At 47.4% G+C, this 15,524-nt stretch overlaps 1 protein-coding gene across 9 annotated transcripts in view; it reads right to left on the bottom strand.

The window, feature by feature from the left end:
* PLB1 (phospholipase B1) overlaps positions 1-15,524 on the bottom strand; it is a 178,542-nt gene that overhangs the window by 94,881 nt on the left and 68,137 nt on the right. For 7 of the 9 annotated variants that reach the window (XR_003434109.1, XM_027113504.1, XM_027113503.1 and 4 more), the window contains 7 exons: positions 9,243-9,304; positions 7,919-7,991; positions 6,672-6,730; positions 3,290-3,330; positions 2,666-2,709; positions 811-901; positions 424-475 (listed from right to left, as the gene is read on the bottom strand). Coding sequence is in view for 8 of the 9 variants with exons in the window: in XM_027113504.1 (XP_026969305.1) it covers positions 424-475; positions 811-901; positions 2,666-2,709; positions 3,290-3,330; positions 6,672-6,730; positions 7,919-7,991; positions 9,243-9,304 (422 nt within the window). In the remaining variant the exon portion in view is untranslated. Of the gene's footprint in view, positions 1-423; positions 476-810; positions 902-2,665; positions 2,710-3,289; positions 3,331-6,671; positions 6,731-7,918; positions 7,992-9,242; positions 9,305-12,237; positions 12,284-15,524 lie in introns of those variants that run through there. The other 2 variants (XM_027113505.1, XM_027113506.1) reach the window with 2 other exon arrangements.

Consider the following 15,524-nt stretch of genomic DNA (forward strand, 5'->3'; position numbering starts at 1 on the left):
CAACACCTCATTGAATCCACCCTAAGCCCTGTGCTGCAGGTCATTTTATTACTCGCATTTCTTAAGTGGGAAAACCGAGGCTAAGAGAGGTTAAGCGCCTTACCCAACGTCACACAGCTAATAGGTGGAAATTCAGGATTCCCACTCAAACTGGTCTCCCTCTGGAACCCAAGCTGTCAACCATCTTGCTGAGCAGGAAGTTACTTAGCCCACCTGCTGACTTTCGGCAGGACCACATTGGGAACATGAGAAGTGGCCCTGGATTTTGCTGGCCTCCAGAGAATCACCAGGGGAAAGGCAGTCTTGGAGGGCCCAGGCCACACTGGTTGCCTAGTTCAGGCCATGATGACCCCGGGGCGTCAGCTGCCTGATTGCCTCTCAGCAAACACAGATGGCCCCCAGCAGAGCCAGATGGATTCTTACCTGGTTCTCTTTCATGTTCCTCACCAGCTCTTTTGCCTGAATCCACAAGTCTCTGCACAGAGGGAGGGAAGCAGAGAGAAAACTCAGTTAAATACCACTTTGTTGAGGGCCGGAAGCTTGCCCCTTGCCTCAGCCCACAGGCCAGTCTCTGAGTTGGAAGCTGCACTACACCGCTCCTGGGCTCTGGAGGGCAGACATTGACCTGATTTTTTAAGTTAGGCCCATCAAACAGACTAAAATCAGCGCAGGAGATAAGCTCCGGCTTTAACACAGATCTCTAGTTTTAAGCCTCTGACTCTTCCAGCCCGCCACCCCAAATCCTCCCATCTAGAAACCCAGGACTGACGGGAGTGCACAACCCTGCAAAGTGTCAGAGAAAGAGCTTACTCGGCACCGTTATGGGGTACCACTCCCTTCCCAGGGCTGCAGATGGGCCTCAGGACAGATGGATTGAAGTGTCTGATGACATCTGAAAGGACTAAAGAGAGAGCTGGTTTGAGGCTGTGGTCTCGGCATGCGGAGGTCACCTGTAAAGAGTGACCCCCTTTGGGGTGAGGTACCAGGGTCATTGCCCCTGTTCCGAAGCATGACCTGCCTTGGGCTGTGAGGTCAACCTCGTAGCAGGGCCCTAGAAGTAAAGGGAGCTGAAAAAAAAGAGCATTGGTCAGGTGCTAGGCCAGGCCAAGCGCTAAGCACTTAGGTGTGTGTGAAGGAATCCTGAGGCTGGGGGAAGCCAGGCTAGCTCCCCGAGGTCTCAGGGCTGCCTGAGGCGGCTGGGATCTGAGCCTGAGCTCTCGGATACCAAAGCTCTTCACTGTCCTGTGCTACTGACTCGTTCGGGAAAGTGTACTGGGACAGGGACCCGGGCAGGCTGCCTTCCCGCCAACCTCCCTCCTCCTGAGAGCGACAGCAGGGTGGGAGATCTCCGGGGAACATGCAGAAAACTCGTCCCAGAGCTGACAGCCAGAGGACTGCTAAAAATAGTGCTGTCAGGAGCAGCTAGGCTGCGTCTTGCTCCCCAGAGAGGAGAGGGCAGAGTGGGGAGAGTGTCACGGCAGGGAGGTTGCACTGCCCCGCCCCGGTCCCCCTTGCTTTTTGCCCCCGTCCGCGAGTGCCTGGGGCTTTGCGGGACGGGAATCCAGGAGGCGGCTTTAGAGGGGCCGCCTTTGAAGGGAGCTGACACTGTGCAGGCAGCAGATGGGGACCCTCCCACCACCTGGGCCATCAGTACCCTCTCACCTGTCAATCAGATCCTGGAGGGCTGCATACCAGGCCTCAGCCTCTCCTGCTGGATGGTGAGGGCTGAAGGCAGGACGGGTCCCTTATTTATCCCAAGCCTTGCAGGGAGCCTCGTAATTCCAGGCCCTTGGTGAAATTCCCTGGCTGAACTGACAGGATACCGGCTACCTCACGCGTCCTCACGCTCTGCTCGGTGTCAGCTCAGTAGAGCATCTGCATTGTTGCCCGAGTCTCCTCACTCTAATTATGGAGTGAAAAGTGGGGTCCCTGCTCTCGACCTGTGAGCACCAAGCATAGGTGACTCTATCCACCAGGCTAATTCAGCCGACGTTAAGGGACTCAGGGGTTCCAGGATGACTTAATCTACTTGCAAGGGACCTCTGATGTTAAGTGAAAAAAACCAGGTTAGAGATAGCATATTCCTAGGCACATTCATATATAAAAAGGTCAAAATGTTAACAATGATTATGTCTAGATAGCAGGATTACAGTTGGTTTTCATTCTTCTCATTTCATTTCCCTGAATCCAACTGAGATATTTATTTTGTAAGGAAGGGAATTACTACAAAATGAAATAAACTGAAAATTAGAGATGGGTCTTCTCCTTGGTGTGATGGGGGGATAGGGGGTGGAGGCAGTGAATGGTGGACAGGTTCCCAAATGAAGTGCTGTAAGTCCAGTCCTGGGGTCCCGGGGGAGAAGGAGCCTCAGGACTCTGGTCCAGCCACCCCCTGACCCCTTTCCCATGTCTCCGAAGCTTAACCCAATGTCTCCTGGAGTCTCTTTGCTCAGGGACTCTCAGACACGTTTCTCATGCCCTCCTTTCAGGGAATGTGTCTTTTCATACCCTAGCTCCCTATCTGTCCTCTCAGAATGCCTCCCCCTTTCCTCAGGCTCTGCCCCGAGGTGGCCAATAGGGTACATCCTCTTCACTAACCGAAATGCTGCTGTGTCGGGAGGGACAGGGACAATCTGGATTCTGGCCATGAAAACACAGAACTCACCGGTCACCACTCCCATGCACGCCTGTGGTCCCTCGCTTTCAGTCCTGCAAGCAGAAGCAAGCACGTAAGCCTCAGACCGCATTTGTCGCCTGCCAACCTTGCCCCCAACTGCTGTGGTCTCTTTCATAACCAGCGCCGGCTTAGCATTGCTCAGGTTCTGGTTTATCCTTCCTGGAGACAGAGACGCACCTCAGATGGCAATGGAGTCACCAAAAGGGGGTGAGCAGGTCTGGACCCTCCTTCCCACCCCCGTTAGTCTGGTCCAAAGTTGGAAGAGGAAGCAGACCCCGTGCTGAACGAGCCTGACCCTGGTCCAACCCTGCTAGCTTCCTCCAGGGCAGAGCAAGGAGACTGGAGGAAGGAAGCAAGAATCCCACATTCGGCCCTTCCCACTTTTCCTCCCTTATTCCCCTTATTCGGGGGATTCCCGGGCATGGGGAGTGTTGGCCACAGAGGCAGGAGGCTGCATCTGGTCCCCACTCTGCCGCCTGATCCTAAGCGAGACTGGAGCAGGTGTCTCCTCCCTGGCCCTCGGGTTTCCCTGCCAATGAAGCAGGGAGATGAGAGCGGATCAGCTCTGAGGCTCCTCTCAACTCTGTTGCTCTGTGGTTCCAGGACAATTACCATTCTTGCTTCTCCAGGTCATCCGTCCCTGAGTCTGGAGGCTGGAAAAGATGCAAGGTGTGAGCAGCCCAGCCAGGGATGGCTGCAGATCCTGTCCTGGAGAGGACACCCCCTCCCACCAACAAAAGGGAACCCGTGGATCCAGAAAAAGGCCAAACCCACCCATGTTCGTTTTTCAGGGAGGGAAGAGAGAAGGTTAGGTTTTCTCCAAAGCTTGTTGGTTCAAACTCAGAGCAATAAAAGGTATAAACATTTTCTTCAGAATAGAAAACTGGGTGAGAGAGCCTAGACTTAAATGCATCACTGTAGAATATTAACATCCCACATAGAAACAAAATAGATTGTTTTATTGCGATCTTCCACAATCTAAAATGTATTTGTGTATTGTTTGTCTCCCTTGCCTAGAACGTAAGCGCCATGAGGGCAGGAATTTGTGTGTTTTGTCCTTGATTATATTCCTTGGACCTAGAACAGTGCCTGACACATCGTAAGTACTCAATATATACCTGCTCGATACTAATTTTTGATGCTTGGCATTGTGCCCAGTACGTAGGGATGCTTGGAATTGCTTGGAATTGTGCCCAGTACATAGAAAGTGCCCAGGACATATTAGCTGTTGTCAGTAGTATTATTTTCACAGGTTCTGACACCAATTTTCTCTCTCAGAACTCCTAGAAGACAGTGTCTGTGGTGCTGACAGGTGATGCTGTACCCACACTACCTACACCCAGCCTGCTGTTGCTTCCCTTCAAAGGACCTGCCTGTCCTTAACAACCCAGCTCCAACGACAGCCATTCAGTCTGTAGAACTGGGCCACACTTCTGGGGTCATCTTGGGAGGCCAGGCTGACCATGACCTTCCTCTACCTGGGATGGAGTCCTCTCTACTTCTCAATAAGAGGGAGCTTGAAAGGAAAATTTCCAGGGAAAGGTAACACATTAAACAGAAAATCACACACAGATGCAAGTCAGGGAGCATAAGGATGCCAGACAGGAGAAGTCCTGAGGGAGGCTAGCCTCCAGGGCCGAGGCAAGGGGGGTAGCCTATGCCCAACCGAACGGGACCTGATTGACAGCAGAGGTTTCCCTCAGGAAAGCTGGATGGGGGTGGTGAGGGGAAGGAAAGGAGAGAACAGCAGGAACAAGGTGGAGAGAGTGGGGGAGAGCTCAGGGGGAGTCACAGAGGGAAGGCTGGGACAAACCCCGCAAACTCCCATGCCACCATTTTGCCCGCTGCCGCCATTTTCTCCCCACACTCTTCATTGGCTGCCTGTACTGGAGACACACAAGTAAGTGAGACACAAGCCCTGGCTTCATGGAATTTGATATAGTGGATTATAACCTCTCTGACGTGGAAAATGTCTGTGACTCTTAGTTAAGGGGGAAAAAAAGTCACAGCTAGTATATTGCAGTATAACCCTATTTAGGTTACACACACACACACACACACACTCTCTCTCTCTCTCTCTCTCTCTCTCTCTCACCCTATATGTTGGAGAGTATGTGTGTGTGTGTGTTGAGGCAAGAGAATAGGAGATGTGAATGAGATCTTCCATATTTTATACTATCTACATGTGCTTTGATTTTCTTCTTATACTGAACATGTATCACAAGTGTTAGTTTGAAAATAATTTTGATGAATCTGATCTTTAACGTTCTGTGAGGAAAAGGAAGTCCACAGCAATGAGACAAACAAGTGCTAGTCATGGATACAAGTAAGCGATCGGCCTTGGCGACAGAAAGCCTCGGGAACTCGAAGCAAAAGCATGGGCCTTACAGACTTCCGTCTTTTTCATTTCACTGTCTTCCATTATTTTTCCCTGGTCTGATGTCTTTTATAAACCAGGCTAAGCTCATGACAGCTGACTCTCAGGGCAGACAGAGGAAGGTAGCCTCCTAAGAACTGTGCGTTCAGGGCTCACCCTGAAGGTTGAGGTGCCCGTCAGCGTGATGATAATGATTCTGGGGCCAGGAGACCGTCATGGACTGAAACCGTCTCCCAGCGCCCTGGGCCTCGGGCTCCCAGGAGGAGAAAGGGTGAGCTGAGTGACAGCAGGAGATGTGGGGATGAATAATTCATGAGCGAAAGAACTCTCTCCGAGCTGGGACCAGACAGTGGAAACTGTTGATTGGTTTAACTTTAGAAACCTGACTTGGGGTGGAGATTTCCCTGAAGTGAATTTTCCTGCCCAAGGAAGGAGAATTTGAGTCCTCCAGCTGGTGTCACACATTCCTGGCTCTGTGACGTAGCGATCAGCACGCAGGGACACACGCAGGGACACACAGGCTCGGCGGAGTCAGTGTGCTCTGCGTGACATGCAACCTCTTTTCTCATTATTCCAATCCCCCCCTTCACATCCCTCCTACTGGGAAACCTCCACCTTCACCCTCATACACACACACACGCATACGCACAGTCACATGTGCAGTTTTAACACCACCATCACAGGTAGAACAGAACAAGGGCGGGAGCCCTGGCTGCAGATTTCACTGGGCCCTGGTCAGTTTTCTAATGTGAAGTCCCATCCTTTACACACGGCTGGCGCTGTGCGTGGGGTAGCAGGACGGGGCTTGCAGCGAGGAGGCCGGCTGGGCCCAGGGGCAGGGGCTGAAGCTGCAGGGGGTACAGAGTGCAGCAGGGACACGGAAGGACATGGGGAAGGACATGTGGTAGGTAGTGGCAGGAGGAAGGCACAGGAGGGGAGAGGCAGGGGCATCCTGGTTCTGGTGCAGGAGGTACAGCTGGGCCCCAGGGCAGAGCTGAGAACACCTGATTAGTTGTCTGTTCGGCTGGGAGCTGCTAGGACTTGGGGGGCAGCAGTGCTGAGACCAGAGCAGGTGGGACTGTGGGAAGCCAGGACTGACTGGGGAATCACACTGGAAATTCCGCTCTGCTCTCCAACCCTCTTCTCTTTCTGCTCACCTCCTCTCTCCTCTCTCTTTCCATCCCTCCCTTCTTATTGCTTTCTTTCTCTGTTACCTGACCATATAGAACAACACCACTTACAACCTATTAACAAAGAAGAGTGTATTTTTAAACATTTACCATGCAGGTAAGGACATTTTTGTTCTTCACCTCATAAAGAGAAAGTTTAAGAGATTACTTTTAAAATTCTATGTGACCTTTGACTTAATTTATCATTAGGTTTGATTTTTTAATGAAACTCCAAAAGTTTCTTCATCCTAATGTAAAGGGAGGCATTCATTTCATTTAAGACAACAACAACATCAACTCAGAACCCTAGAGTTTAGGATGTTTTCCAACTCAGAGAATGCCCTTCTCTCCCCAAACGAAGCGTTCTGCCTGGTTACTAGGAGCTCATTTAGAAGTTCACCAGTCCCAAACCCTATACCTCCCACCTCAATCTCCTTGACAAACTCACAGTTTCCACATTGCCAATGGCTGCCACAAGTTGAATATCAGAAGGGCTCAGAGAGTGGACTGCAAAGACAAGAACGCATAAGAAGGTCAGATCTATATTCCCCATGATGCGGGCCAAGGGCGCCAAATGGGAGAAGCAGACCCATGTCCCCCACCCCAAGGACAGCTGCTGAGGCTCCGCCTGTTGGCCATGGGAGTGGGAAGCTGAAGATCAGGCAGTTGCTGGGAGCCCTGGAAACCTGCTCCAGAGAGGCTCACTCCTCTCTGGAGGCCACACTGCTAACTGGACTCAGTATCCCCAAATAGGTGTCCCATGGAAGGTCACTCACAGCCCTCATTCCCCTCTCACCTGGCCCTCTTTCTGCCTCTTACTTCCCTCTATCCCTTGGCTCTGCACTTCTGGGCTACCATTAATGAGTGAGAGAGCAACAAATTAAAATGAAAACCATCTGGGTTCAAAAGGGTTCATGTTCGCTTGAAGGACGCAAAGCCTGTGAACACACAGGCTTTGCATCGGATGCAAGCTGTGTGCAAATGGTACCAAGAAGCCTCCGTGACCTACCTGGGCCCCTAGCATCCTTAGAATTAAGTTTCTTTAGAAACCACTGATATATTCCTCGGTCATGTTATGGGGGCATTCAAGGTAAGCCTCCCAAAGAAGCCACTTCCTAAGAAGTACATCAATTTCTTTTCCTACCCACATTCCTTACATGACAGAATAGTGAGAATAGCATGCTTAACTGGAAACCCTGGTAAGTCAGTACAATGCAAACATAAATCCATTAAACACAGTTTATAATGCAGCCACGTGATAGGATAAGGCTGGAGAAGAGGACCAGCTCAAGAGCAACGTTCAGAGCATCCAGGTATTAGATAAATGTAGCCCATTACAGGACTAATATGTCTAGAGCTGCCACTGTGGCTACATTACAGGATTGGGGAAGGCACGTGAGTGACCAAGCTCCAAGCCACAGCTCCTGTGACTCGGTTCTACCCACCTGGAGGTGAGCTCCCAGAGGGTGCCCTCACCCAGGCAAACCACTGTGGGGTCATGCCGGTTTTATCTCTGCGTGGTGTGTTGGGCTGTGTCCCTCCACAGGAATGACTGAGGGGGCCAAAAGAGGAAGGACTAAGGATGGGAAAGAGAGAGGGCTTGAACAGCCAAAAAGTGCAAGAGGAGTAGTGCTGGAGCCTCTGCTGGCCACACCAGAGAGAAGACGCTGGCCTTCCTGGCTCAGCGGCACATACCTGAGTTAGAAGGCGCATCAGATCCTGACTTCTTTGAGTTGCATGAGAATGGAAAACCCTTCAGGCTCTGCCACTGAAACCGAACATCGGAAACATCAACTGCCTTGTATGGCAATATTACAGGTCCTGAAAACTTGGTGTAGAAATGACCAGGTACTTGTTGTACTAGGCTCAAAATCCAGAAGCAACAATTTTCCACAGTCATGGTCTTCTAACCCCTTACCCAGCTCACCTAGTAAAACGGGACACGTGCCTATTGACAGTGATTTTAGCAGATGGCAGTTAAGGATACCCCAGAACAGTGGGGTGGAGAGGGAGGGAGGATAAAGAATAAGAACAATTCTTGGAATAGCGAGAAAGTTCTGGGGATGGATAGTGGTGACAGGTGCCCAACAGTGTGAATATACTTAATGCCACTGAACTGTATACTCAAAAATGGTACATTTTATGTATATTTTACAATAAAAAAGAAATCATTAAGAAGAGACCCAGTATATCTAGACTGAAAAATGTTTAAATCTGTTCTATCCTATGATGTTTTTTTATTATCTGTTTCTTTCTTTAAATTTGATTATTTACACAAAAGTAGGTATATGAGGAATTATGCTATTTGCTGCTGGTAACTGGATAAAGTGGAAACTGGGAGACTCTCACATTCCCACTGGAACGGAATGTGTCCTAAGCCCAGAGGGGCTGCTGAGAGCACAGGAGGGACTGGGTGACCAGTGCTGGGGTCCTCAAGACCACCTGGCCTCCTCAGATGCCTGTGAAATTTCAGAGCAGCCTCTGCTTCTGTGAATCACATGGAGGGCTTTGGGAAGGGAGATTATGTGTTTTCTCCCCAGAATTGAGAGTGGAAGGGGAAATACTCCAATGGGGGAAAAATGTGCAGTAAATGAGTTGCTTGACCACATCTCTCTGTCACAAGGAGACACAAGTTAATTTCTCATGAATTACCAATTTCGGTTAAGAGATAAAGCATTTACTCTCAACTCTTATCTTGTAGATGTTCTGGGAAGATCTCACCCAGATGCCTTCAGATAACTCACAGCATCTGCTTCAAGGTTCACAGAGATAACCAGCCCATCTATAATCTTTCCAGACACTTCTGGGAACCACCTGCTCACTCTGCAGGGATGATGAGCCCCAAATTCCAGGGGATACAGTTATGCTCTGCCAGGCAGCCCGGCTGTCCCTGGAGAAGCCGCTCATCTAGCCCATTCCCTCAAGGCCTCAGGGAGGGAACCTGCCAACTTGCATCAAGACTTAGATTCACCCTCTAGAAGGGAACTCACTCCCCCTCCCGTGAGGACAAAGCCCTGACCTCTGGCCATAGCTGCTCTTCCAGTGTGTTCTCTCCAGGGGAGGTACGGGCCTGGGTAGTTCCTAAAAGAAAGCAAAAACAGTTCAGGTTATTTAGCTGGAAATTAACTCCCGCCCAGATTTGCAGCTTTCATGCCCTTCCTCCCTGCCCAACCTATGTGCCCTGCTCAGTCACGTCCCTTGTGTTAGGAAAGTCCAGGTTCCATTCCTCCACTATCACCTCCATTGTTTGGGACACTGTGCTTCCATTAATGCAGCCTATTAATCAGAATCCCCAGGATGAAAAGCAAAAGTGCTACCTGGGAGGGGTCAGCAATAACCCTATATCATTCATGGGCACATTACCACAGATGCCTTTATTGGTTCCTTAGCGAAGGGCAGAACTCTCCAGGAGAGTAATGTTGGACAAATAGCTGCTGCTGTTTGGGGATCCAGGACAAATGAGGGAAGGCAGAGGACATCTGGGAACAGTCTGAAGGTGATGTGAGCTTAGCCATAACTATACACAGTAGCTGGACAGCGGCTGTCCCCAGTGGGCTTACTGACGGTGAGGCAAAGAGGAAGAAAAGGCAGGTGGAGAGCTACGAAGACACTGTCCTTGTCCCAGCTTACTTTGCGCCAGTCTTTTAAAACTTTTTTTTTACTTTTTAAAAATATAATATATGTACAATGAGAGACTCATTTTGTAAGCTCATGAGTTCTCCTATCAAACCTACCATCAAACTTTTAGCTACGGAAATGACAGTGTTGTGTACAATAACAGCACTCATTTTTCAATAAAGGAACCAAGACAACCACCCACGGTGCCACTACCCCTCTAGCCCAAGAGTGGTTTCATATGCTCACACCCTCCTGTCCACCATCAGTCTCCTGATCAGTCCCACTTTGTATTCAGTTGTAATCAATGTGGATGCAACGTTGTATCCTACAAGCTCCCTTTAATGTATCATGAGCGTTTTGTTCACACTGTTACATCATCTTGATGCTTACTTCAACACCTTCAAGAAACATTTATGATACTGATATGTAATCAGAGGTCTGGCTCCCTTGCTCCCTCTGGCTTCTCCCCACCCAGTTCTCTGCCCAGAGCGCACACTCCTTGTAAGGGCATATCACGCAAGAACCCCCAGACAGCATCAGACAAGCCTGAAGGGAGGCCTGGCTTGGGGGAAAGTGCTTGATTTCTTTACCCCACCCTTCTTTTGCAGCTTTACTTTCTGACCCTGAAAAGAATTTATCTGGAGTTTCATGAGGAACAAGAGTATATTTCCATTTCACGCCCACGGTGAGATCAGGCACTGATTTCCACTTCGGAGCTCGTAACAGGAATGTTGGTTGGATCCTGCCCCCAGATCTCAGTGACCCTTTTGAAATGCCCGGAAGAAATGCTTCTGTGCAGAAAGAACTGCATGATGGGAAGGTGTTGAGGTGTGGACAAACAGGGAGAGCTTGGAAGGGCTGGAGCAGAGGGTTCATAGCTGGAGGGGAGTGCAGGGCAGGGCAGATGAGTCTGCACAGACAGATGGCAGCTGGGCTGTGGAGCTGTGAATGCCAGGCTGCTCCACAGGCAACAGGAAGCCATGACCAGTCTTTGAAGGGATGACAGGGTGTGTTTTAAGATGATCATCCCTGGGGGTAGTGAGGTGGGTGAATTCGCAGGGCAGAGATTTGAGACCATTTTGGTAACACTGTTTTTAAGCCGGGATAAAAATGTACATGGGACTCAACACATACGCAGCTTCTGGGTGCCAGGCACTGTTCTAAGCACTTACGTGAAATAATTCATTATTCCTCACAACAACTCTATGAGATAAATGCTATCATCCCCACTTTACAGTTAAGAAACAGGCCCAGAAAGGGTAAGTGACATTTTAAAGGTGACACAGTGAACACCTGGCGATGGAAGGATTTGAAAATGGGCAGCCCGGCCCCATGGGCCGAGCTCAGAACCAAACTAAGTGTAAGTCACAGCCTAAGATTTGGACCAGGGCTCAGCAAACTTCTTCAATATAGTCAATATTTTAGATTTTGCAGACTATACAGTCTCGGTCACAAATACTCAGCCCTGCTGTTGTACTGTGAAAGCCACCATAGATAACATGTGGACAAATTAGAGAGACATTTGAATTTCATATAATTTTCATGTGCCATTAAATACCTTTCTTTTTATTTTTCTCAACCATTTAAAAATGTAAAAACCTCTTTGGATATCAACAAACTGATTTTAAAGTTTATACGGAGAGGCAAAAGACCCAGAAGAGCTAACAGAATATCAAAGGAGAAGAACAAAGTCGGAGGACTGACACTGCCCAAATTCAAAAGTTACTATAAAGCTACAGGATGATACTGGCAGAACAGACAAACAGACCCATGGAACAAAAGCGAGGGTCCAGACACAGACCCACACAAATAGAGTCAACTTCTCTTTGACAAGAGTGCATAAGGCAGCACAATGGAGAAAAGACAGTCTTTTCAACGAATGATGCTGTAATAACTAGATGTCCACGTGAAAAAAAAAAAAATTGATGTAAAAATCGTTCTTAGCGCACAGGTCATACAGAAAGCGGCAGAAGGCTGGATTTGGCCCATGGGCCGTTGTTTGTTAACCAATGTCTGATCTAGACACTATTTTTGTTTATAATTTTTATTGGAGTACAGTTGCTTTACAATTGTGTTAGTTTCTACTGTACAGCAAAGTGAATCAGCTATACGTATACATATATCCCCTCTTTTTTGGATTTCCTTCCCATTTAGGTCACCACAGAGCACTGAGTAGAGTTCCCTGAGCTACACAGTAGGTTCTCATTAGTTATCTATTTTATACATAGTATCAATAGTGTCATTCCCAATCTCCCAATTCATCCCACCCCGCTGATTTAGACACTACTGAAAAGAGGTCATCAAGGTGAAATGGGAAGATAACATCTCTGGTGATCAGCAATATCCCTTAGCCCTGAGCATCCCCGATGGGAGCCTGGGATCCATCTCTAGATTACCATGCTGGTTGCTGCTGCCACAGCTCCTCATTGGGCTTTGCCAGCACCTTCACAAGTAGAGGAACACAGGGGCTAGAGCGACTCTCCCTGGTCTTTGAGAAATGTCCCGCACAGCACATCTCCTGGTCCTCCAGGCTTCATGCCTGAGAAATAAAAAATTGCTCCTCAAAGAAAGCCTTTGGTCCCTGTTGAAAATAGCAGTTTTCTTAAAAAAAATTTTTTTAAAAAGATTTTTATCATCATGGATATGCTTGTACTCTATAATTTATAAATTTTAAAAATTGAATAATATAAGCAGAAGATCTAGCCCAGTGCCTGCACAAAGTGTATATTGAAATCTGTTAATTTTGATGAAAGAAGTTGTTTCATTATCAATCCAGAGACACAATCTTAAAAAATCTATGGGATACAGCAAAAGCAGTTCTTAGAGGGAAGTTCATAGCAGTACAGGCCCTCCTCAAAAAACAAGAAAAATCTCAAATAAACAACCTAAACTACCACTTAAAAGAACTACAGAAAGAAGAACGAAATAATGTCATTTGCAGCAACATGGATACAACTAGAGATTATCATACTAACTGAAGTAAGTCAGAAAGAGAAAGACAAATACCATATGATATCACTTATATGTGGAATCTAGAATATGACACAAATGAACCTATCTACGAAACAGAAACAGACTCATGGACATTAGAGAACAGACTTGTGGTTGCCAAGGGGGCGGGGTTGGGGAGGGATGGAGTGGGAGGCTGGGGTTAGCAGATGTAAGCTATTATATATGGAATGGGTAAACAACAAGGCATTTAAAAAAGAAAAAAAAAAAGAAAAAATAATCCAGAGAGACAGATGTCATTATTAGTATAATTTTATAGCAATGAAAGTTAAAATTTTTCTTTAGAGAGGTGGGGCTGGGTCGAGAGACCCTATCTGCTGACTCTAAATCTAAAAGGTTTTAAAGGGGCTCAGAAGAGCTTGTTTTCGAAGAGATGGATCCCTACATCTTTCCCTGAAAACATCATGGAATCTTCTGGGCCTGATTTTCTTCCTCTGCAGACATTAAGTCATGCATTTCCCCATTTTGTGTGTGTGCGTGTGTGCGTGCGCGCATATGTGTGCCCATCTGTTGAGAGTCACAAAGGCAGCAAGAACTTGAGGAGTAAAGAGCCAGAGAAAAGGACAGCAGAGAGAGTGAGTCCAACATTTGATGCTGTTTTTATCCTTGAAACACTTGCCAAATCATGGGCAACAGAAATCAGCAGGTAAGTGGCTAATATGCTGGGCAGAGCTTCAGACTGCCCATGGAGCTGGGGGGAAACACGGGAGCCCAGTGCCCATCAAGGAGGAGGTGCCCTGGTGAATGTCCCAGTCTTTTATCTGGGATTTCAAAGAGCTAGACCCTTGGAAGATGGATAAAGTGGAAATAGACCAGCCTCCAAAAAGACTGAAGCCCAGCTTTGAGTCAGTTCGAGTCCCAGTATTAGATTAGGGTGATCTGCCCTTACCTAACTGCTTGCCCAAAGTAAAGACTTTATGGAAGAAGACAGCACCATCTGGAACATACAGTTATTTAATTTTTCATACACAATACCTGGCTTTCAATAAAAAAAAAAAAAATTGGGACTTCCCTGGTGGCGCAGTGGTTAAGAATCCGCCTGCCAATGCAGGGGACACGGGTTTGAGCCCTGGTCCGGGAAGATCCCACATGCCACGGAGCAGCTAAGCCCGTGCGTCACAACTACTGAGCCTGCGCTCTACAGTCCATGAGCCACAACTACTGAGCCCACGTGCTGCAACTACTGAAGCCCGCGCACCTAGAGCCCATGCTCCTCAACAAGAGAAGCCACCGGATTGAGAAGCACGCGCACTGCATCGAAGAGTACCTCCTGCTCGCCGCAAGTGGAGAAAGCCCACGCAAAGCAATGAAGACCCAACACAGCCAAAAATAAAAATAAAAATGAAAAAAAAAATTACCAGGAGATAATACCAAATAAACAGAAACCAAGAGAGAGAAAAAAATCCCAATAGACAATAGACAGTGAAAAGTGGTGGAATAATGTGGAAATAAAGGGATAATATCTGCAGCTTTGTTAGCCTGATGTTTTGTTCCCAGTTGGGGTGAGGAGTAAACCAGTGGGATATTCAATGGGGCGATCCAGGAATGAGAAGGAGGAAAAGGGAAGGGCAGAGATACACCTCACATATTCCCGGCTGGCTGGGAGTCTGCATGCTGGGAAGACCTGCAAGAGCCCCACGTAAAATTAAAGGGAAGGAAAACTTGAAAATTGTCTGCAACTTCGTGTTCACTCCCCACCCTACACACAGACCGATAAACAGAGCCTTCCAAATTCAAGGTCTTCGGACACCACCTCTGTCCAAATCACTGATCACTAAACCATGCGGACTCAGGGGTGACTCCTAGGATGCCAGGTTATAAAAAAAAAAAAAAAGAAATAAAAAACTGAGCAAAGACATCAGTGGCTGTCCACTGCAGGGAAACAGATTCCACAGTTTAATTCCAGGCAGGTTACTAAAACATGAACCCACAACCCTCAGAAATGGAATGTAAAATTGTTAAATGTTATCAGACATGTCCAGTTTTCAACGAAAAGTTACTAGATGTGCCATGAAATTGAAAAGCGAGACCCAGGAAAAAAGAGAAGCCAGTGAAAACGTGGCCCAAACGCTGGGTTTTCCAGGCAAGGTCTTCAAAGTAGCTATTACATATATGTTCAAAGAATTAATGAAACTATGTTCAAGGAATTAAAGAAAAATGTGAAGGTGAAAGACTCAACAAATAGAAGCTATAAAAAGAAAATTCCAGAGATGAAAAATAAAATAACTGAAAGATTTACTAGATGGGCTCAGTAACAGACTTGAGATGGCAGAAAAAAGAATCTGTAAACTTAAGGACAGATCAATAGAAAGTACATTTCTGAAAAATACAGAGGAAAAGAGATTGAAGAAAAACAACTAGAGCCTCAGAGGTCTGTGGATACCGTCAAGCATAGAAAGCGTACAGTTAATGAGTCCCAGAAGAAGCAGAGAGAGAAAGAGGCAGAAAAAGATTTGAAGAGATAATGGCTGAAAATTTCCCACATTTGGTGAAAAATATTGAGTCACAGATCAAAGAAGCAGGGATAAAAACAAAAGCAAACAAACAAAACAACCACTTCAGGTAAGAAAAACACAATTTTACCTAGACACATCAACTGTAATAATTGATGTGTTCAGGTATAGTTTAAAGCCAAGGTAAAAAAAAAAAAAAAGCTCAAACAGCAGAAGAAAAC

Source organism: Aethalodelphis obliquidens, unplaced genomic scaffold, assembly GCF_003676395.1.
Source record: "Aethalodelphis obliquidens isolate GAN/ISIS:26980383/991018 unplaced genomic scaffold, ASM367639v1 scaffold12, whole genome shotgun sequence".
NCBI classification, from domain to species: Eukaryota; Metazoa; Chordata; class Mammalia; order Artiodactyla; family Delphinidae; genus Aethalodelphis; species Aethalodelphis obliquidens.